Here is a 25,389-nt window from a genome sequence, read left to right as displayed (position 1 = left end):
AGTTCCCACTTTCCATTACTTATATATGAAAGATGTGTAAACGTGCTTTGAAAAATTAATATCTATAATAATAAAAGCATAATATGCTCATTTCAAAGCATGTGTAAAAGTGCTTTGAAAAATTAATATCTATAATAATAAAAGCATAATATGCTAATTAGACTGGACAGCTGAATGACCTTCTGGACATCATTCTGAATGAAGCTATGGTAGCAGGAAATGAGGCAGAGGTGGTTAGGGGCGATCAAAGCAGGCAGGCAGAGTGGTTAGGGGTCATCAGGCAAGCAGTTAGGGGCGATTAGGCAGTCAGGCAGGCAGGCAAGCAGTTAGGAGTCAGCAGTCCCAGATTAAGAGAGGGTGCAGGCCAGGCTGAGGGACAACTACCCTTTACTGTGGACAGATTTTTTGCACTGGGCCTCTAGTAAAGTAATATTTTCTTATGCTTTCTCTCTCTCTCTCTCTCTCTCTCTCTCTCTCTCTCTCTCTCTTTCTCTCTCTTTCTCTCCCCCCCCCCCCAAGCTGAAGATTGCTTACATTCTTAGAACAAGGCCCCTTAGGGTTATAACTGCAACCATATTCCAAGACCAGAGAATGAAAATCAAGCATCCAACATTAGTTCAGAATTAGGTGTTCAGTATTGGTGATATGAAAATGAATAAGGCAAATTTTTTAATATTAAATTACTTAAGAGTCTAGAATCCAAAGAAGCAAAGCAGAGATGAAGATAAATAAGAAACTCAATAATTTATGAGTTGCTACTATAAAAAACATGTTGTCATTGTGGTGACTTGCCAGAGAAAGCTCACACCATGGCATAAATGCAAGTGTCCTGGCACATGTCCAAGGAATTTACCACGCTGCTGGCAGAATAGGTAATGCATTTTGGGGCACTTCACGACCTCTGATGTAGCAAGAGGTCGCAGTCCTTTTTGCCCCGTTGACAGATGTACATTAGAAACATGACAATTCTTCTGGCCACTTCCAACTTACCTATTGTCCCTGATTTCTGAGGGAGGGAGATTATTTTTCCTCCTCATCCTCTCCAGGATGCACTATCATCATATAACTTCCAACCATTTGCTGACATAAGAACCAAGCAGGAGATGAATGGAGGGGTGCATGTGGAAGTTTGCATTCTTTTCGTGCCCTTGTCTTAAGGGCAATTACTGACTCAATGAGGACCATAGTTGGTATCAAACACATATTATAGCAGAGAAAGTAAAGGATCAGTGTATGGCAGAATGTGGTAAGCATTGTAAGAAAGGAACAGAGGCCATTTGATGGGATCACTGATGAGGGTGTGTTCTTCAAGCCAATAGGATCAGGAAGAATGTCAGAAACCCTTAGAGGTGCAAATAGTGATCCTTGTGAATTCCATTGCTTTCAGGCAAAATCCAAGCATTTATGTGTACCTTGTTTTGTTGGATGGACAGCCATGATTTTTCTGTAGTTTATGTTTTCTCTCTGGGATATAATAAGAGGCAAAAAAGTCAATTCTGGGTATCTGTAATCAGTTTCTAAGTTTAGAGTGTGTAACGAGAGTAAAGAAGTTTACATTTACAGAAAGCATGTACTAAGTGTTTTGTTTCATTTTTGTGGTAGATACTTTCAACTGGAATTGAGAACAAACTCTATGCTAAGTGTGACTCAAATACGTGGCCTTGTATTCCCATTTTGTGTGTATTTGGATTCTTTAAATTTTTAACAAGCATTTTTTTTAAAATTAAATATAGTTGGAGTTTATTCCAGGAGTGCAATGCAGTGCCAGGCAAGATCATTAACTTTGAGGGAATGTCTGCATATAGGCGTGGATGATTTAATAAAGTATCTCAAGCCTCCAATATGCTTTCCCTTTATATCATCACTTTGTATGGCATAATTGTGTAGTAATTTACCAACTGTAATATTTGCTCTTACTAAATACTGACACAATCAAGTACACTAAATTTTGATTAATCTCACTTTAAGAATTAATTGTAAAAAAAATAATTCAAATGTTTTTGGGAAAAAGTTAAATTGACAAATTAAAATGTACTATTACCTAATAGTATCTATTCTATTACATACCCTTTGTTTAGCTATACACAGTTAATCTTTCAACATAGCCCACCGCGTAGGCACTTCAGTGTCAGTAACAGAAATAAACAGGGTATCTTCTAAAAATTATTTGTTCAAAATATGCAATTGGCTACACAAATATAATAGAAATGAATATATATTTTATTTCACTAAATTGGGATGTATCTGAGTGGTTTCATCCCTGAGAGCATTCTGCACACCCCATGAATAACCAAGGAGGCAGTGAACAGGAGGCTGGCAGAAGAAAGAATACATCCACCAATTGGCAGCCACTGGCTAGTCTGCAGGATGATTTTTGCATGTTGACTACAATTATGATTATTACTCTTATTATTGCTAAATTACTACTAAAAACTGAGAATTTCTTTTTTGTCTTTAAAATTGGAATTAGCTTTATAAGAGAAACTATAATCATAGCTGTACTTTTTCATATCAAAGGTATAAGAAACAGTGGATGCTTTTGGTTCTAATTTCTAGTCTAGATTTAGCATAGTGGTTTTCAATCCTATGTTTCCCACACATATCAGTGTATTTTAGATGCATTCACTAATAGTAGTAGTTCACTGCGACTGTGGTTCTCAAATCTGGAGAATGGATCAGGCTGAAAGGGTTTAAGAACCTCTTGGGAAAGTTGTTTACTCTGAAAAAGAAAAATCTCAGGAGGCAGAAATGCCTCCTCGTTAAGAAGCTGGGGTGGCAAGTTGGATAAATTTCCCCAAAGGAAGGCAATTTCCCCTTTTAAATGTGAAAATTACTAACATCAGTAAGATTATTCTATAAATTTCCTTTTCTCCATCCACAGTCCCCATACCTATGTAAAAGTAATCATTAGCTTCCTAGACCTACTATTTGTTCAGCTTTGTTCATAAGAACAGAATATCTATCATTTTTGAATAGCTTACAAAACGTTAGTACAAGAAATTATAAAGGACTAAAGAGACTGGCTTAGCATTCCATCTTTCTTTGGGAATATGAGAAAGTATTCATTTTTAGTCTACGCTAGAGACATTCCTTTACGTTTTGATATTTTACAGACATAGGTAAGTTATGACCTTCATTTAAACAAGTTAATAAGTTTACGCAGGGTAGCCAAAAATATACTCCATCATGCCTTAATATGTCTCTTTCGCTCAAAAGCATTCTGTGCCACTAGGGCACAGCACAAGCCCTCACATTCGTTGTCTTCAATAAAACATTATCTTCTGGCTTCCTTTTGCACGAGGGGAAATAAAAAGTCACATGTGGAGAAGTTCTAAATGGCAGACAGAACTAATCCTTGGGGGGCAATTTTTATCCTCCACGGAAGTATTGCAGACTTCTTCCATTAGCATAGTCCCAGGGAGCAAAAGGTTAGGGAAGTACAGGGACTGCCAACTCTACCTGAATCCATAAGTCAACATTTCCTCCAGGCAGTGAGTGCGCCCACGTGTGCATTAAAGTATCTGAGACGGGAAACAACAATTGTAATATTTTACCCTGGAATATATACCGTGCACATGACGACATTTTGTTTATGGTGGTAGGGAACAGGGGGAGGCAGTTTCCAGATCTCCCCCTCAGCACCTACCATTTGGCATAGGAGACGGGAGGGTGAAGAAAACGGAGGGAGTTTTGCCTCAGTTGAAACAGCTGGGAAACAGATGGAAGCTCATGTGCGATTTGCCAAAAGCCTCTTGCACCCTAGGAAAGCCAGTCAGGAGATAGGAATAGAGGCCTCAGTCAGCAAATGATGAGTTTTGAAAAATGTAAGGGGAAAAAAAAGCCAAAGAATTTTTTTGAATTTAATATTATAGGAAATATAAGTGCAGAAATGCAATTCCGAGGAAGATGTTTTCAATGGGAAAGGAAAAAGTGGAAGTATCGTGGTGACAACCACAGCAGAATCACAATGACAAAGATATAAGTGTGTGTAGAATTAACACTGCTGCAGCCTCAGCTACCTTGACCTTCTCTCTCTGTTAAGTAATGAAGTTAAGCACACCCCCACCTTTTGTCACGTTAATTAGTACATAATTATTCCATTTGTCATTTTTGTAAATGTAAGTGCACAGTTTACATAATTTTAGCCAGTGGATTTCACTTCATGAACTACTTTGGTTTGGATTTCAAGCGTTCAGTAAGTTGCTTTTGGATTTAAATGTTGAATTATAGCCAGACTTTTGTTTAAATCCAGTCACTGGATGTATAAACCTCCTGTGTATATTTCAAGTTACAGTGGGCATGTGTATAAATCCCCTCCATGTGACTGTTCTAAGCATTGGCCCAAGTGTTGTGTGTTTCTGTGTTTGTTTGTGTGTGTGTGTGTGTGTGTGTGTGTGTGTGTGTATGTGTGTGTGTTTGTGTGTGTTTGTGGTCTTTTGAAGTACTTTTGAATGTCCTAAAAGTTCAAGAAAATCAGCTTCAAAAATAAATACAAGTTAATAGGGTTTTCTCAATGTGAATTTGTTCATTCATGCTTATATAAGGGAATGTGTTAACCATGAATCATTCACACTGAACTGCTCATGAGAAAAAATGCTCTGGCTCTGGTGTCCGTTTTCAAAGTTGCTTTACTGAAGGGAAAAGAGCATTGTCCCCATGTAATGAATAATCAGCCACAGATTTCAGACTGAACGTGGCTCCAAACTGGCAAAAATTGTTTTGATTCATGTGAGAACATGGATCCCTGTGAGAGGGACTTATCTGAGTGTTCTGAGTTTGCAGCCTGCCAGAAGAGCCAGTGGAAAAGTTAAATTAAAAGGAAAAAAAAAAAGCCATTGGGAAGTTTTGCTCACACAATACCAGAATAACTAAGTGCTCCAGAAGACGTGGAGGTTGGCAAATCTGTAGCTAAAAGAAATGGTGTTGGACTGTAGGTTTCACTTAGGGCTTGGTAGGTTGGCGTTGGGAAGTCGGGGAGTAAACATGGCCTACGTGAGAGCTCACACATCATTTATTACGTAACTCACCTGGTCCCAGGGACTTACTGTAAAGTGAAGTCCGCCTGTGTGTGACACACCACAAACCACTTTCCGCTCTGCCTACAGCCGTGCCTGCCCCGCCAAGGCGGGGAGCCCATGACAAGCCCAGAAACGTGGTCAGTGAATTCTGAAGGGTCTCTGACGGTGCCAGGACACCAGTCAGGGAAACACTCTGTGAGCCCTCAGAGGAAAAGTAATGGCCAGGGTGCCAGAACTTTGATGCAAACCTATTGCTGCTGCTGCCGCTGCTACTAGACCTAGAAAACTTCACATCTGGCAAGCTTAGGTTCTGGTAAGAGTCAAAACAAAATTATTTACATTAGAGGGCCTTGTCTAGTAGACATTCATTATGCAGGGCTCTCCTGACTGCATTTATACTTCCCCAGCCAGCCAGAAAGAAAAGAAAAACATGGGGGGGGAGATCTTTCTCCCCGCCCCCCTTAGTGTATTTAAGCATCATTAGATGAAGAAACAAATGTGGCCTGACGAGATCCTTCGTAAAGCCTCACTATTTATTACATTTGTCAATTAAAAATAAGTGAAAATGTCACTCTCTGTAACCTCTGTTTAACCATCACTTGGGCTCACAGGAGAGGTCATTGTACTACCACCTGACAAAGTCATCACTCTTTGCGTGTCCATGCTCAAAAATAACTCAAAACTGAAATAATTTTCAAGAAAGCAAAAGCATGCCTTTATTTCAATTATATTGATATCTTACTGAGGATAAATTAAACATGAATTCCTAGAGCTGGTATGATTACCTATTCATTTGGTTTATGTAATTCATTTCCATTGCATACACACATTCTCTTCTTCAGTATATTAAGAATGTCTTCTAATTTACATCTCAGGGGTATTATGTGGATAAATGAAACACTATATGTAAATTATGTGGATAAATGAAACACTATATGTAAATTATGTGTTAAATACTTAGGAATAAAGATGGAATGATAGGATCTAAATTATTAATTCTATGTGGCATTTCATGATTTGTGGTTTGGATAGCTGATGTTAGGTGTTGTGCTTCTTATGTCTATCTCATATATCATGAAAAAAAATTTAGACTCTGCTTATATTTTGAATTATATGAACACAATTTGATTATAGATTCCATGTTGGACTAAGTATTATGCAATAATAAAAGAAGAGCATTGCTGTTGCCCTCAAGGAGACTGAACTGAAATTGAAATTAAAAGGCTGATGAATACACACCACCTATGCTTAGCCTGATTTTGCACCGACTTTTATGATTCAGTTGCTAAACATTTGAATTGCTCCAATATACATATACCAACTCACCACTATTTTTTAGTGTTTCTCTGTTTAACCATACTTAGAACTCAAGTATACATGTTAAATTATTAGACAGCACTTTATATCTAGAGCAGTTAAATATTTTCTTCATATTTCATAAGAAAATAAACTAGACATTTCCCAATTAGGCTCCGAGTCACTTGACGGTATATTGAAAAAATAAGAAATATGTAAACTCACCATGACTAGGGGAGATCAGTCTTATTGTTTTCATTCTCTATTTTCTGCAGGTCTGACACAGTACCTGAAAAAGCAGTTAATAAATGTGTCTGGTATAAATGGCATAATTGAAGAGTTTGAATGAATGAGCTAAATCTAATTCTCTCTCTCCTGCTGTTTTCTTTCTCCTTAGACTCCCAGGAAGGCAATTACAAGTCAGAAGTCAATAGCAAACCCAGGAAGGAAAGGACTGCATTTACCAAAGAGCAAATCAGAGAACTTGAAGCAGAATTTGCCCATCATAACTATCTGACCAGACTGAGGCGATATGAGATAGCTGTGAACCTGGATCTCACTGAAAGACAGGTAAAGTCAGACCTTGTCATTAGATGGTATTTTTAATTGCTTTGGGTCAACATTCTTCTTCAGGGACTTTTACAATATTTAGACCAATTATTCTTAAATACCGCTTGGAAGACAGGTGTTTTATTTCATGATGAAACCCTTGCCCTGTAAAATAGCAAAATTAAGGATAATATAACAATGTTTTAATGAAAATTATACTGATTCAGTTTAAGGAATCATTCTTTAATCTGTGATTGTGCCCTTTCTGTCTTTAAAATACTTTTTATTTTACATAATGATGGCATAAGGTAATTTTGTTTGCTTATATTTCAAAAATCTCCTTATATAATGTAATAGAAACTAGACAACACTATGTGAGTTTCCAGTTGCTCTGGATAAGGTTTATGTTGCAGTAATACAGACCCCCAAACTTCAAAGATATAACAAAAAAGGGTATTATTTGCTTACTGTCTATTCCAACTTTACAAGCCCAACATTCCAAATAATCACTCACCAGACCCTGTCTGACTCTCTGGCATCTCAATATGTGGTGTCCTTGGTAACCACCGGAGGTAAGACAGAGTTGGAGGTTCATACATTGACCTTTTAATGTTTTCACCTGGAAATGACCCATGTCACTTCCATTACACTCTAATGTCCGGAAATAGTCAATTGTGCCACTTTTGTTCAAGGGGGCTGGGAAATGATGGGAGCAAGGGCACAGAGGTCATTGGTAAATATTTCTGACTTAACACCCCCAAATATTTTTGAAACTCTATTGGTCTCAGAAATTCAAAATTCCAGTCCATTCATTTAGAAAACACTTTGACATTATTCGTATTCTGTTGAACTCCTGTAATAAGACTTTTAGGTTCTGTCTTGGATTTTATTTGAATGACAAGTAATTCTCTCCAGTAGCTCCCAGTACACTCTGGTGTGAGTTCTGATTTGCCCAAGGAGAATCTAGCCTACTGATGGTTAACAGTTGCTAATCTTTAGAAAAAAACATTCCTGAAAGCAAAGGCAAACATCTTTATGGACAGTGCAGTTACGATTGGCACTCTCAGGGCTAGAGTATCATTTCCTCCTTCACTGTATGCACCTCCCCCAGGGATCCCATTGGAACCCAGGAAATAGAAACAGGGTGTGTACAAATGAATGCTATCCTAGAAGTCCAAGCAGTTTTATCCAATTTCTTAAATCATCTGTTTTACTTCTGTTAATTTCTATATTGTACCTTTAGATAGGATAGTTCTGGGTAGTGCAGAAAATATATGAATGAAGACTTTTATGTGGTTTTATTTATTGGCAGTTTATTTTTTATTGAATATTTTGACTAGTACCTACATTATGAAGCACAGCATTTTCTTTCCTCTGAATGTCACATACAAAACCCCTTCCATAACTGTACGACATTTGGTGTGCTGGACAGTAGGGTCTAAAATCTGCATCATCACACATTGGTGATTTTTTTTATTCAGTTTTTTAATCATTGTTATTTTTTTTAATAGGGAACAGGAAAAAAAGAAGGGAGGTAGAAATTACACATCAATATTCTCTTACTAAGACATTAAATTCTAGAAAATACAACCAAGTTTTTTTATTTATTTATTTATTTATTTATTTATTTATTTATTTATATTGATTTCAGAGAAGAAGGGAGAGGGAAAGAGAGAGACACCAGTGATGAGAGAGAATCATTGATCAGTTGCCTCCTGCACACCCATACTGGGGATCGAGCCCACAGAAATCAAGATTCTATGCTTGCTATTCTGGGGATGGCCTATGAACCTGTCATTAACTGATCACAGAGCAAAGGTTTTGCTTTTGGCTGTTAATAATTTCTTTTTAGAGGCAATTTTGTAAATTTTGTTTTGGAATTTTGAAGGTATTTTGGATATTCTTTCTTTTTAACTGACTTGCTACTCTTGGGGGAAAGTATTGTATCCAAGATAAAGTATATATATATATAAAATTTTAATTTTTTTCTTGAAAGTCCCTTTTCATTGTTTTATCAGTTAAACTTTACTATGTAACAAACCAATTAATAATCTTAAAGGTGTCAAACAATAATTGACATTTAATTTGCTCACCATTTTGAGAGTAAGGAATTTTGATTTGGCTCAGACAGACAGCTGTACTGCTGGCCTTACCTAGGTCCCTTATGGACCTGGGTAAATTCAACTGGAGGGTCGGTCTAGACAGCCTCAGCTGGGCCAGTGTGTCTCTGTTGTGTGTAGTTTGATTTCTAACAGGCTTTCTGATGGTGGGAGAAGCATTCCCAATAACAATTAGAAGAAAACTCCAATGAGCATATTTACTAATGTCATATTGTCTAAAGCAAGTCCAAGCTCAGTGTTCATGTAGGAAGCGGCCACCTAAGAGATTGGAAGGAAGGTAGATTTTGTTGGAGGTCATTACTAAACAACCTGACTTTAGCCTCATGTGGGGGAGGGGAGAATAACTATAATCACAAAATGAGATAATACAGTTTTCAAAGAATTGAAAATTTGGTATTATGAAGATGTTTTTTATCCTATACATTTCAACCTGGAGTTATGTAAGTGCATATAAGAAGGAGTTGCATGCATGTGGAATTTAAATACACAAACTGTCTTTAGAGGGCTGCTATTTGTTACACAGAAAATTGAATTGTCCTGAGAAAAATCTGAACAAAAATACTAGATTTGCCAATTGGAATTGTATATTCTTATACATGGAAAAATATCTCTCTAAAGCGCAAAATGGAAATTAAAACTGTCTTCTCTTTCTTCTACTCAGATTTGTATGTCATAATGGATATGAAATTTTTTTTTTAGCATAAACTATGTAACACAACTATCATCAGAGCAGAAACATCTTTGCTATGCAAGTCATAGTGAATTAATTATTTTGTAACACGAGTATTTGTTGAGCCAAATTCTTATTGTTAAAATAAGCTGGACAAGTTTCTGCTAGAACTCACAAAAGAGGAAAAACTGAACAAACATTAACAACTGTTATGAGTGTTAGATGTCACAAGAGTGGCTTGTATGGGAGAAAATTCCTGGTGATGCTAAGTGTTCTCTACACTTTTGTGCACCTGCAGTATCTTAAATGAGAAAAATTAGAAAAATGTTGCATGCTATCAGTCATCAATTTTGCTAAATTTTGGGCCCCTTTAAAGGTCTGAAAGCATATTCCTCCCAGATGCCAGGACTCTCTTTCCAGTGAGATATTTCCAGTTTTGTTTTTTTCCCCCTCAAGGTTGGACTTTTAAAGTTATAAACATGGAATTATAAAGTAAAATCGTCTTCTTTTAATTGTAATATATTTGATTTTGCAATAATGCCATACAAACTTACTTATGTAATCTTTCTTTACCCTATAAATTTTTAAGTAATTATTTTTATGGGATGTCCACATGTAAAGTATTCTAATTATAGATACATACATTTTAAAATTTCTATTCTGCAAGCCTTATCTTTTCCATACATTAAAATAACATGAGATTTAGTGAAGTAATTTACATATATATTTCAAAGATTTTATCTAACGCCATATTATAAAATATTTTACTTAACTTTAACAGAATTTTCAGTGTACAAAAATATTTTTCTTGATTTTTAAAGCCTTTCTAGATGCAAATACAGAGATAGAATTGAAATATATATATTATATATGTAATATATGTAATATATGTAATATAAATAAAAATTAACAAATATTAAATAATTTCAATTCTTAGCAAAATCATGTTATAGAAATAACTTTCTCCTAAATGAAAACTTACTTTATATTCAGAAGTACCCTTTATACATACTTTGATCTAAAATCTTACCTATTTGCCTATACAACATGTCTAGGTAAAGCTGAAATGTTATTTGTAAATTCCTTTATCTTGCTTATATTACCAGGCAATGTACCTGCCTCACATTTAATTATGTACCACATACATGTTGTTACCAAGATTTACAATAATGATTATATTTTTATTTAGGAAAAAAGATACGTTGAATTGTTAAATATCACTCCCAGCTAAGTAAGATTCTTAGTCTGTGTCTTTCATAATGCAATGCTTTTACAGTTCAGGGAAGTCCATAATTCTTTGAAATTCCATCTAACCAAAAAGAAAGAAAAAGAGGCTTGTCCTGCAAAGTAATTCCATGTTAGCTGTGCTAGCACATAGGTGCTAAATAAAATCATTGTATTTTATGTTAAAGAAAAATGGAGACACTGAAACAAGGCTAAACTTCAGTGATTTTTTTATTTTTTTTTTTCCTCACCCGAGTACATGTTTATTGATTTAGGGGAAGAGAGCAAGAACAAGAGAGAGAGCGAGAGAGAGATTGGAGATTGGTTTGGTTGTCAGGGCAGAACATCAAATATTTTTAATTGTATAATGTTGTTTCGCAGAATAGTTACCACTCCAGTAATCTTTCAGCTTCTAATTTACAGCTTTCAGTTTACAACATCTTCTCATCCACTTCTCAATCAACAGCTAATAATCTCCAGTTGGCAGAGCCACTTGGAATATTTTGAAGAGCCAGTCAGTGTAAAGACCTCCTCTCCCAACGTATTTTTAAGTTTGACAAGCTTATTCTGGCGTTTTCATCCATCCAGATACACTTGGATAAAGCTCCCGCCAAATTTTTAATATCTCACAGCGGGGAGGAGGGAGACGGCAGTTGCATGAAACTGTAAAAGGAATGACAAAACTGACATTTTTATAGAGTCAAGGCTGCCAAATATAGAAAGAATGGGAGATCCTTCCATTTCACAAAGCCATTTCACAGAGCTCAGTGGAGGCGCAACGTTGCCGATTCGTAAACTGAGGTTACAGAATAGACAGACTGGATTCATGATACCTCTGCCAAAATAAATGGAAAATCCCACCTCATTGGATCATGTTCCATTAGTGGAAATGAGAGGGATTATGTTTTGTTTGTTACTCATAAATCATTAAGTGGCTCAATGCCAAATATTTTCAAAATAGGCATCCATCCATTTTTTGGATGACTATGAAGGGGAATTTTTCATGTGCCAAATAAACAGTAGTTTTGTCTTTTGTTCAGTGTTTTACATAATCCCTCTCCTTTGCAGATTTACGTCTGTAAATTTATGTGAGTACTTTTAGTTATTTAGCTAATCAATTATGTCTCCATGACCTGACATATTGTCCATCCAAGGTAATTTAAAACTACCTGTGTAGCCAGTGATTTTAGAATATTTTCTCACTTTTTTGAATTAGTATCTAAGAGTCACCTAGAGTAATAGTATTTTACTTAAATCATAATGATATTTTACTTAAATATATTTTGAAAGACTACACATAATTTGATTCCAACTGGAAAACATGGGTAGCACAGTGTGAAGGAATTGATAGAGGGATAAGGGATGGAGTCTTAGTTTGAAGTGAAAGAGAGATTTCCCAAGTAGCACTGGCTTTTAGAAGGAAATGTATATTGATAGTGTGTGTTGAGCCCTAAAAGCCAGATTCAGCATTGCCTTGGGTTTTACAAAACGAAGGCTGTGTAGTAAGAAAAATAATTTAAGAAGATCAATAATAAAGCAAGGTCTATAAAGAGCAGATCAGTGAATCAATCACATAATTAATTAATTTTAAGAAATATTATCTGTATAAAGTAGAAGACTGAGAAATAAGCAATTCATCTCTAACCATTTAAAATTTTAAATATCCAGGTATGAAATAAAATCTCAGGAAAATAATTTCCTACCCTTATTGAACCAGCTTCAAGATTATATAACCTGGGTGTGTTTTAATGTTGTTAGCTAGATGAATAGATATGTATACAGATATATCTCTATCGATACATATATATTTGTGTGTATGTATATATATACACACACACACACACACACACACACACACACACACACAAATAGAAAATACTCCTTATTTTAGAAACTTGATTGAAATTTGCTTTAAAGGCTCTCAGAAACCTTTGGAAACAGCTTAGGATGCCTTGTCTTAATCAGATACAAATTTATATATTCAGGCAGGAAGAGTAAATAAGCTTTCTTCCCCCCCATTTTTATAACTACCTTATAGAGCAGCAAATTTCTACCCTTTTTCACTTCATCGCACACATAAATTAATTAATAAAACTCTGTGGCACACCAAAAATATATTTTTGCCAATCTGACAAAAAATAGGTATAATTTATATTCATTCACACCAGATGACTATTGTTGTGTTGGCTCTTGTTATTTTATACTAGAGGCCCAATGCATGAAGTTCGTGCATGAGTAGGTTCCCTAGGCCTGGCCAGCGATCAGGGCCAATCAGGGCCTCCTGACTGCCATCCAGGGCCTTTTTTCATTCCAAGCCACCCCCTGGTGGTCATTGCATGTCATTGTGAACGGTTAAACTCCTGGTCTCCTGGTTGAACTCCTGAGAGGACACTTTGCATATTAGTGTGTGTGTGTGTGTGTGTGTGTGTGTGTGTGTGTGTGTATATTTGACAATAGTCAGGTATTGCCTGTTTTATTATGGCATGCCAGTGTGCCGTAGTACACCATTTGAAAATCACTGTTATAGAACATTCCACTTTGGGTAAATCTTTATAGGGACTATTTATATTGGGTTCACCAATAAACTGCCATGAGTAAATTTAGTCACAGGAGATGTGATTAAATCTGAAAATGGTATTAATACAATTACTCTTTGCATGTTTTCACATGTTAAAGATCTGAATAAATATCTGTTAGAAATTGTCTGCAGTATCTGAAGTTCCCAGATACAAATGAAAACAATTAGAATATTAAATGTATACATTCCATATGTTTAGAGACATCTAGATATGTTACTGAAGTTTAATTTTCATTCATATGTTTGGTGTTACAATTATTTCTTCAAAAGATAGGCATTTATGATATCATTAAATATGGGTTATAGGGTTATATAGATTCAACTTACTATCGACAAATTTGCCTCTGGTCATAAAATTTTGTGACAATGTATACATATTTCATTTGTGTTCTGCTGTGATATATTGTGAGCCCTTATACCAAAATGTTATAATGTGAATAAGTAAATAAATTACATAGAGATAAAATAAATGTTTAGCCAATGGCAACAAATATTCTGATATACAGCAATTTTATTAAAGGAAAACATATGCTTTCTAGATTCTGAAATACATCATTCAAATGAATTAATCAATCATTTGGCTGCTTTCTTTGGAGTCAACATGTGAATTAATATTTTTCTGTTTACTTAGAGTAGTTTGATCACCCAGAAATTATAAACATAATAATTATTCATTATAATTTATTAAATACATTGTCAATGAAAGGATAAAAAGTGAGACTTCTTTATAATAAGCTCATGGTCTGAAAAGTGAATTCTATAACAACACTATAAATATTCACTATTAATAGAGCAGGCTATTTTATACTTTTGCTACTTTTTAATAAGAGTTTATTGAAAAATATATTATCTGCATGCAGAGATATTAAAGGCCTATAAGATTTGGTTCATATTGCACTGATTTCAGAAATAATATTATGTTTCATTACTCAGATTCTGGAGATAAATGATTTATTTTTATGTGGGTTGTTATTTTGCTATGTTACAAACACATTTAATATGGAATCTTGCCATAGATCAAAGCTTGAAAAAAAGAAAATGTAACCAATAGACACAGGACACTGGGAGGGGGGTGAGGGCATGTGCTAAGAGGTAAAGGAGGCTGGAGGAAGGCCAATTGGGAAAAAAAAGGAGACATCGGTACTACTATTTGTAATACTTTAAACAAATAATAATAATAATAATAACTTAAAAAAATACACTAATTTCTTCAGCATTTTCCAGAGAAATTGCAGACTAGATATAAAATTAGCTTTAAGCACAAATAAAATAATAAAATCTCACAAAATGTATATATCTTAAGAGGGACAGATTTGTTTTTGTTTTAAATATATTTTATTGATTTTTTTTACAGAAGAGAGAGGGATAAGGGAAAGGGATAGTTGGAAACATCGATGAGAGAGAATCATAGATCAGCTGCCTCTTACACACCCCCTACTGGGGATGTGCCTGCAACCAAGGTATATGCCCTTGACCAGAATCGAACCTGGGACCTTTCAGTCCACAGGCCGACACTCTATCCACTGAGCCAAACCAGTTTCGGCTAGATTTGTTTTAATTATATGCAATTTAATATTTGATAATTGAATTTCTAAAACCTGGGGTATTACCCTGTGCTACTAATACAAACATTCAGAGGCACACAATATGCCAGTAGCAACAGCATGAGATTCCAAGAAGAAATAAATTATGTGATATATTAGCTGAGTGGCAGCATAGCAGTGTAGGATGTTGAACCTCAGGGTAGTGTTCAATGCCATCTTATGGACCATTGGGAGAATCTTTTAGTAAGGGATTAGCAGTGACACCAACTAAACCAGCAAACATTTCAAGTATATTTCATAAAATATGAAGCTAATCTTTATGTCAAATCCTTCATATTTAGTCAATAAACTGTTATTTACTTCTCTCTCTTTCTCTCTCTCTCTCTCTCTCTCTCTCTCTCTCTCTCTCTCTCTCTCTTTTTCTCTCTCCTGTGATTGCCTACAAGTGGGCGGGGGGGGGGGGGGGGGGAGACACTCTGAATTTATTTGTATTTTCCTCACTGCAGTTCCTCCCATATTTCATTCATCACAGTACCTGCCACTAGACATTCAGTAATACTAAGTGTATGTATAAATGAATATATAGATACTTCAAGTCACAAAGGACAAGTTTCATTAATTTTACTCAGTTTATAAATTCAGAATATTCTATAAAATATACTTATAAATTTTAATAAAAGTAAATAACATTTTGAAAATGAGATATTAGGCATTTTAATGTTTACACTTTCTCTATCTTAAAGACAAAACAAAACTACTTTTACAACCCAACCAATTAAACTGGATTGTAAAATGATCCTAAATCTATAATATAAAAGCCTAAGCAACCATCTGATCATTTAACCATCCAACCAGTAGATATGATGTGCAATGACCACCAGGGGGCAGACACTGCAACCGGTAGCTATAACATGCACTGACCACCAGGGGGCAGATGCTCAACACAGGAGCTGCCAAGCTTTGGTGACCTGGCAACTGAGGTTCTCAGGTGACGCACCCAGAACCAGAGGGGAGACAGCCCGATTCCAGGGTGCATCACCCAAAAACAGCTCTCTTGCAATCCAGGACTCCTCAGGTGATGTCTGAGAGCCAGTTTTGACCCGATCTCCATAGGCCAGGACAAAGGACCCCCCCAGTGCACAAATCCGTGCACTGGGCTTCTAGTTTGAAAATAAATTTGGATACATTAACTTTTGAAGTTCTTCACTCTTCTGTTCCATTTTCATAAGATATATCCATTATGTATTTGTTGTTTTCTTTTTGTTCCATTGCTAATTTAATGGAGTTCCAGTATCAAAAAAAGTAATCAAATTCCTAAAGAACACAGTACATAAATATGTTAGGATTACTATATAATTATCAACTACTTTCACATATATATTTATACATCTGTAGTATTCATTTACCTATATAGGTGTATGAATACATAACTAATGTTGAAAACCATGAAGTCTTTTATCAGTCTGTTTTAAAAGTTGAAATGGCAAAATTTCACCTGGTTACAGAAAACAACACAAAATAGCCTATATTATTTCTAAAATCAATACCATATTCTTACATTTTTTCATACAAAAATTCACAGAACAGGCTTTATACTAGTATTATAGAATTACTGAACCCTTTATCCCAGAAAAAGGAAATAAGAGTAGATTTTAAGAAATCTATTCCTCTCATTTTCTGCCAAGATGATTTTGACTGGATGTTTCAGCTCTTGGTGACAGTGATGATAATGTGTTTCTTCCATCTGGAATTGTCCATGGAGGAAATATCCCTATGGAGAATCTTGAAAGACTCATTATTCCAATATTACAAATATGAAAATTGAGGCAGAGAGAAGTGTAATTTTCTCAAATTCACGCAGAAACTCAGAAGTGAAGCCAGGAGTGGAACCCAACTCATGTGGAAAAGATCTAATGCAACATGCAATGTCAAGCTTGCAAAGGTAATTAAAGTGAGTAGTATAATTACTTAAATTGTAGTACAGGAAAATAGTGTCATATTTATAAACCTAATTATATTGAGAAGGAGAATTACCTGAATGATAGTAATCATATGGATGGAGTTCACATTTTTTATATGCTTGACTTTTCTGCCGTGAACACTTAAAAAATGGAAGTTTGAAGTATAACAGGAACAAAAATCATTAAAAATAAAAGTATAATCTAGAGTCAAACAAATGCCAGGTTTAAATTTTGGCACCACATATACCTATTTGTGTAATCATAGGCAAATCACGTAACTTTTGAGTCTCAACTTCTTCATCTATAAAATAGGAATTGTGTTTAAAATATCTGGAAAGTATATTATAAATCATAAATAGCACCTATTAATTTGGTTGCATAGTCATAAGTAGGTATGTGTGGTTATTAGGTAATAATAATACTTGCATACCTATCAGTTTTTAATAAATCTTCTTTTGAGTTATTCATCAGGTTTTCCTCACATTTCCTTATTATTTTATTTTCAAATGGATTAATATATGTATGGATAATATAGTACATGATACAAGATTTCAATTATAGCCTTATAGACCACTGAAAATCCAGAGTAAAATCTTAGTTTAAATATTTTTTTAGTTGAGGCATCTGAGGAAACTACTAGTTTCGATGGGGTGTTATGATATGAGAAATATTTAAATTAAAACATGTTTGGAAATTGATATTTCTTTTTGCTTTCTCTTAGCACCGTGCTGAGAATTCAGATTATTTCTGAAATGAAAATGGAGAATATTTGAAATATTCATGGAGTAGAATAAAACAGAACTATCTAGACCAGATATAAAGACTTATTATAAAATTAGAATAATTGAGATTGTGGTTTTGTCACAGAGATAGGAAAATTGATTGCATCAAAAAAGCTGTGCATATATGTAAACTTGATTTAGAACAGAGTCAAAGAGTGAACAGTGGAAAATGGTGGGCTATTTAATAAATTGCCTTGGAACAACCTGTTATCTATATGGAATAAAGTAAATTTAGATCTTTTCCTTGCAATAGGTATGAAAACAAACACTTTATGGATTACACACTTCAATTGGAAATGCAAACTTTAAAACTCGTAGAAGAAGACATAGAAGACTTTCTTACTGTCCTCAGCAGAAAGATGGGTCTTCATGAAGACATGAAAGTAATATGCATAACATAAAATTGACAAATTTGAAAATATGAAATCTTAGATTTTCTGATCATCAAAGGACCCTCTAAGGACTGAAAAAAAGATGCAGTAAATTGAGTGACTATAATATCTGCCATATAACCACAAAGCATTTAAATTAGCATTTAGAACATACTTAAAAAAACTATAAAGAATAAATTTAAATTAAAAAGAATTCAATGCAGACCAAATATGCAGTGGCATTTTAGAAAAGAGGAAATGCAAATGGGCCTTAAGCATTGCTTTACTTCATTAGTCATTAGGAAATGCAAAATAACATGCTTGGATAACACTTATAATCATTGTATTAGGAAAATGATAACTCTTAAATGTTGGCAACTACATCTGTATATATAAAAGCCTAAGTGACCTTCTAACTATCCGACCAAGAGCTATGATGCACCATGACCACCAGGGGGTAGATGCTCAATGCAGGCGCTGGGGAGATGTGGTATTAGAATGTAACAAATATCAGTGAAAATTTTTTTTTTTTTATTTGGCAGCTGCGGCTCTTGGGTGATGCACCCGGAACCAGAGAGGAGGGAGTCCGATTCTAGGGTACATCACCTGAGAACTGCCCTCTTGCAATCTGGGACCCCTCAGGGGATGTCAGAGAGCCAGCTTATGCCTGATCCCCACAGGCCAGGCTGAGGGATGAATTTGTGCACCAGGCCTCTAGTGCAGGGGTCCTCAAACTTTTTAAAGTGGGGGCCAGATCATGGTCCCTCAGAGAGCTGGAGGGCCGGACTATATGAACTACTAATTCCTACTGTAACACCTCGGCTGCGCTCACTGCCCAAAAAATCTGGCGGGCCGGATCAGACTCCTCTGCTGGCCGCATGTGGCCCGCGGGCCGTAGTTTGAAGACCCCTGCCTAGTGGGTAAATTAAAAACTCTTACACACTGGACTGTGGGGGGTTAAATTGATGCAACTTTGGAAAATAATTTTTCTGTATTATTATGTTAAGTTGAACATTCATACAACTTGTTACCCAACAGTGCAACTGCTGGATATATGCTTAGAGAGGTTTGATCACATTTATCAGAACACAAATACAAGAATGTTTATAGTAGCACCATTTATAAAAGAAATAATTCAAGTGTGTCCCCATGGACAGGAGAATAGATAAACTGTGGTATATTTACACAATGGAATAGTATAGTCATTTAAAAAAAAAAAAAAAAAAAAAAAGATTATAGTCCCTTAAATCAATATGGATAGGGCAAGAAGGCTAAAAGACAATTGAACTTAAACAGTACTTTTTTAAAGTCACACATTCTGAAAACCGTTTGCTTGTTCGCTTTAAATAAAGACTTGGGGATGATAAACACAAAATGCAATGTGAGAGGAACTTAGCTTAACAAGAATATACAATGATGAGAAATACGGTGTGAGAGGAAACATGTTCCTCCGAAAGAAGACCATGAAATGGCGCCAATATTTCTCTGGTTCTGATGACGGATAGGCACCTAATGTGTATTTAAATTTATACATGAATAATTTTAGATAACATTTACAATTAAACAGCTACATTTAAATGTACTAGGCGATTTCAATTAATATGCTAGAAGGAAAACATCTCTACAGAGCTGATGTGAGTGATATGTCTCATCTCAGTGTTAGAATGTAACAAATATCAGTGAAATTTTTTTTTTGACCTTATTTTTAGGAAATTTTTGGAATTACCTATTTACAAAGTAAAATAAAAGTACGGAAGGCAGGAAAAAAAAAATAGTTCAAAAGAAGGGGCTCCCTCTGAGGTGCAGCGCTCAGGAAAGCTCTGGGGAGCAGCCTAGGGCCTGGAGCACACAGTGCCCTCTCAGCCCCGCTTCCTCAGCCGTCCCTGAGCAGGCGTGCAGTTGCTGCAGGGACTGACAGCTAGAGGTCAGGTCGAAGAACTCGGGAGAGAGGGAAGCTTTTCACCAAGTTAACTATTCAAATGTAATAACTGTGGATGGCGCCCGACGGCACCGGCACTGCTGTGGCGATCGCTTCGTGAGGTCTGTGCTGTCACTGTGTCGTACACCTGAACGTAATATAAAATTGTATGTCAACTGTAATTGAGAAATACATTTTAAACTATGTTAGCTCTGAACCATAGAAACCCTTTGGGAGCCTAAAACAATAGTTCTTTCTCGTCTATGTTGTTATATGGCGTGTCATAAAATTGACAGGTAGCACTTCGTATGGACCTTCTGAGAAACTATTATCATGGCCATGAGACCTGATTAAATTCAATGTTGGTGTATTCTCCTATTCATTCCTTTCATCGTGTCTTTGTGTAAGACATTGAGGAACTGTTTTTGTTGTGTGTTTTTTTTTCCATTGGCAACCAAAAAGGAGGGGAAAATGCCCATTTAATTTTCTTTCTCTCTTTTGCTTGTTTGTTCCATGTCTTTGTTCAAGGTGAAAGTCTGGTTCCAGAACAGGCGAATGAAGTGGAAGAGAGTAAAAGGGGGGCAGCAAGGAGCTGCGGCCCGAGAGAAGGAACTGGTGAACGTGAAAAAGGGAACCCTCCTCCCCTCCGAGCTGTCGGGCATTGGCGCGGCCGCCCTCCAGCAGACAGGGGACTCTCTAGCCAACGACGACAGCCACGACAGTGACCACAGCTCGGAGCACGCGCACTTATGATACACGCAGTGAGGACCAGCTCCATTCTCAGGAAAGAAGTGTTGTGACGGCAAGCCTTACTCAAACATCGTTTACACAGAGAGATGACTATGACAGTGATTTTTTTAAAGTATTATTACATGCAGGCATCTCGAGTCAGTTTCTCATGATTTCTAGAGGGTTTAACACTAAGTGCCACTTATTAAAGATGCTTCCCAGGTGAAGATGGAGAAGGTGAACTCGCTTTGAATACTCCAGACGTGTGGGTGGTGTGTGGCAGCGAGCAGCTATGTTTGCTTTTGCTTGCACTGAAGATGGAATCGCCATCAAGAGCAAACTAGGAGACATTTCCATTCCACATGCCTCCAGAATGAAGATGCAGAAGATGCACTTGCTTCGAACATTCCAGATGCACGAGGTGATGTTGTATGACAGTGGGCAGGTATCGGCTTTTGCTTGCACTGACAATTAAATTGCTTTCAAGAATAAAACATGAAACATTTTTATCCTGAACAGCCACAGTGCCTGAAATCACTCTTAAGTGGATAAAAAAAAAAAAATGTATTTTAACTCTGTATATATTACCTTAAGTCATTTTCCTGTCTTCACTACGTTTAGCAATGCATTCATATTAGCTGATGAAAATAGGCACTCAATGATGACAACCAGAAGCAGCTTCCTGTCTTTTTATACACTTTGTCATCCCAGAGACAATCAGCACATGCTTACTTGTGTTCAAGTAGAGAACCATTCATTAGAGTCTGATAGGGCATATTCTTGTACCACAGACAAAACAAGTCTTATGTTGCATTTTCTATCAACTGCTGCTAATACATTATTATAAAAGTTACCTAGCTCCTCAATTCTTCCTATCTTATAGCTTGAAAAAAAATAGGATCATAGGCAAATCAGTTACCTTGCAGAACGAGCTTTGTATGACAGACATTGTCTGTTTTTATTTCTATAAAATGTTAGCTGTTATGGATATCATTTAATTTACAAGAAGAAGGTTACCCCTGATTGGTGATGGTGTTAGACAAGTTGCAAAACAAAACTGATTCCTCAAGTTGGTGGACAATAAAATCCTGAATGTCTTCAAATAAAATGCAGTAAAAGCATTATTTTTTTCATATATGATGTATTCATGCAGAACAACGGTCTTTGTATTTTGTAAAAAAAAAAAAAAAGTGTTTAATAAATGATCCTTTGTAAATAATTTTGGTCTCCCTACTCTGTTTTCCTAAATTTTTTTTTAGGTTTTAATGTAAATAATACATCCCAAGTTCATCTGCACTTGTAGGAATCCCCATATCATAAATTAGTGAATCATCTACTGATATATTTCTGAAATGTTTATTATAAAAAAGCAGTCCTCTGATAATCCTGGACCATATAGTAATGGGTTTACACTAAGCTATTTCCCTGATTTGAGGAATAAGCCAAATAGACTTATTTGTGTGTTTTATTAAGTCAAAGATAAAAGTAGGAGAAAATGTAATATTATTCACCACAATGAGATAAGTAAAATAGTGTTACATTTTAAAACTCAGTGTAATATATGTGAATTAGTCAAATAAGTCAAAATACCCATGGTTGTTGATGAGAAAATAAGCTAAATAAACTAATAAGCATTGTCAGTACCGATGGACAGTGCCAATAAAAAACTCAGATTATATTAACTTGATATTTTGTGTCATGCATGATTGCACATGCATTGAATACCTATGTCCTATTTACAACTTTATAACATTGTTTTTCCTTTGTTCCATGTTTTAAACAGACAAACAGACATGTATGGAAGTATACAGCAGCTCCCCCACCCCAATCAATTAGAAATAGAGAAAAATAGTGGATAGAATTTTCCCCAAACTGTATTATTTCATTGATTTCATTTGTTTTAGAATGATAGTGATGAAAAAATGACTTTAATTTACTTAGTCTAGCATGATATATAGACAATATTCAAGAAATGAAATAACCAGTTGTATCACATTTTCCCTTTGTGTAATAAATTTTATCACAGCAGTTAGCAATATTTCTGTTAGCCTTAGAGGGAGGACTATTCAGATTAACATCTTCCAGGCATAAAACAGACACTCTCCTATCAATCACCTGAATTAGTGTGAAGTGTATTTGTACTGATGACATCTACGTGGGTGGACTGACTTTCTTGTTGTAGGATTTAAATTCAAAACATCTTAACAAATTGGAGAAGTGGGAAAATATAAATTGAATTGAGTTCAATAGGGACCAAGTGGAGGATAATTCATTTCGGCAAGAAAATAATTTCCAGAAATAAGAGGAAAGGACCTCTTAGAAGCAGCTAAAGAGGGAACCTAAGGATTGTGGTCAAATAGAAAGATATAGAAGACTTACATTTTAGTGTGATAAATGAAGTAGGAAAATATATGTTTCTGAATATATTGGACATTAAGGAAATGTGAGGCATTTGTTAGAGAATTGTGAGCTATTTGAAGGTGATGTAATGAAATTTAACTCTAAAGAACATGAAGAACCACCAGGTAGAACAGGCCACTTCTGACCAAAAGGGGGCATCATTTTATTCATAATGGATTAAAATTATCTACCACATAAGATGTTAAAACACCTTAGCACAATTACGACAAAATTACAAGTAAACAATCAGGATAGATAAATTTTAATTAGAAAAATTTGCAGTCTTTTTGGAGTATTTCAGTATTTTCCATCTTAAAAGTGGTGCATAGATTTGCTAGATAATACCTCAACATCCTTCCTGGAATTACAATCCTGCCAGGAAATTTAAGATATTTTCATGCACTATCAAGTTTAATTCACTCCAGAAATGACAAAATCTAAAAGAACTCTGTTATTATTCTACACTGGGATCCTGGCTCCTTATGATATCTTTTTATATAAAGCCCTTTTCATATAATTCTGTCTCAAACCTAGTAGCTCTGTGGAAATTTATATAGCATGAAAGTACCTTCCTCTGAAAATAGTATGGAATCTTGGTTAGAGTCATTTTTCCAGCAGGATTTAGAGAGATGAACACTACCAAGTTTTTCCAAAAGTTGATCCACATATTTTTAACTCATTGTTAACATGACCCCAATTACCTACTTCCCATATTTATCATATTTATCTGGGGTTGTTCAGACAGTTAAGACCCAAGCTTGCCATTGTGTGTGTGTGAGTGTGTGTGTGTGTGTGTGTGTGTGTGTGTGTGTTAAATAAGCTAAATGCACTTAAAATAATCCCAACCATAGTTTTAATAAATTTTTAATGATATTACATAAAATAAATGTGGGAATGACTTGTGAAATTCAATAAGGGTTTTCCTTAGGAGAATAGAATTAGATTAAAGGGCAGAGAGACCAAAGTAAATGATAAAATATATACATATATTATGTTTTTAATGACACTGGTTTTCAAGAACATTTAAAAAAAATTGCTGGCATATCTATAGCGGCAAATGCTAATTTCCTTTTTAGAGGAGTTTGGAGGTGAATATAAAGCTAGAATAAAATCAGTAACAAGATGGCAGAGTATCCTAAGTTAGTTATGAGAAAGGTTTACTGTACAATATTCTCTCCTTCACTTATAAACATACCTAGACTAGTGAGTCTAAATAGCATATATATTTTTAAAATATGTCATTTACGGTGTGACCAATGCTATAAATTGGTGTTAAAATAATTAGGTTAATATTTGAAGTGAGTGGTAATTAGATTAAAGTTAGATGTTTATCAAACACAAATACTCAATTGGTATATATTTTTTTAACTATTTGAGTAATAATTGCATTTTTATCAGTTGCTTTTATTGTATTTTTTATTTTATTGATAAAATGTTAAGCACACAGTATATATTTAAAGCTGAACTTATAATTGTGGGTAAATTATTTGCTTGATTTTGACTTTCTTTAGGGGAGAGCTCAATTTTATTTAAATTTGTCAATATTGGAATGAAATAATTTTTATCTCATTTCTATATTATCTAAGATAATGTTTTAGTATTTTAGAAAATTTAAAATTTAACAGAGTGCATGTTATCTAAAATTGTAAGATTCCAAAGATACTTCTTAACCCAAGTGTTCATCAATAGTCAACTGGATAAAGAAGATGTAGGACACATATACAATGGAATATTATTTAGCCATAGAAAGAATGAAATTTTACCATTATTAACACCATGGATGGAAACCTAGACGGTATTATGCTAAGTAAAATAAACCAGACAGAGAAGACAAATATCTGATGATTTCACTATATGTGAGATCTAAAGAACAAAATAAATGAACAAACAAAACAGACTCATACAGAGAAGAGACTGATGGTCGCCAGATGGGAAGGGAGTTGGGGTGGGAGGCTTAGGTGAAAAGTGTGGAGGATTAAGAAGTATGAATTGATAGTTATAAAAGTCACAGAAATGTAAAGTACAGCACTGGGAATATAGTCAATAATATTGTAATAATTATGTGTGGTGCCAAGTAGGTACCAGAATTATCAAGGGGATCACTTCAGAAATTATATAATTATCTGACCACTATGCGGTACACCTAAAGCTAATCCTACATAATAAAAGCATAATATACTAAGTGCCCAACCTACCCGTGTTTCCCCGAAAATAAGACATCCTCCAAAA

The 25,389-nt window shown here is 35.2% G+C and overlaps 1 protein-coding gene across 1 annotated transcript in view; it reads left to right on the top strand.

Annotated features, from left to right (window-relative positions):
- Positions 1-21,979, top strand: part of MEOX2 (mesenchyme homeobox 2) — a 62,014-nt gene extending 40,035 nt beyond the window's left edge. The window contains exons 2-3 of the mRNA XM_084897189.1: positions 6,712-6,884; positions 20,560-21,979. Of these exons, the coding sequence (XP_084753315.1) occupies positions 6,712-6,884; positions 20,560-20,784 (398 nt within the window). The 3' untranslated portion in view covers positions 20,785-21,979. The remainder of the gene's footprint in view (positions 1-6,711; positions 6,885-20,559) is intronic.
- The last annotated feature ends 3,410 nt before the right edge of the window (positions 21,980-25,389 follow it).

This window comes from Pipistrellus hanaki (assembly GCF_964339955.1).
Source record: "Pipistrellus hanaki genome assembly, chromosome: 10".
Classification (NCBI taxonomy): Eukaryota; Metazoa; Chordata; class Mammalia; order Chiroptera; family Vespertilionidae; genus Pipistrellus; species Pipistrellus hanaki.
The sequence above is the reverse complement of the archived record's forward strand: the minus strand, read 5'-3'. Positions and strand labels throughout refer to the sequence as shown.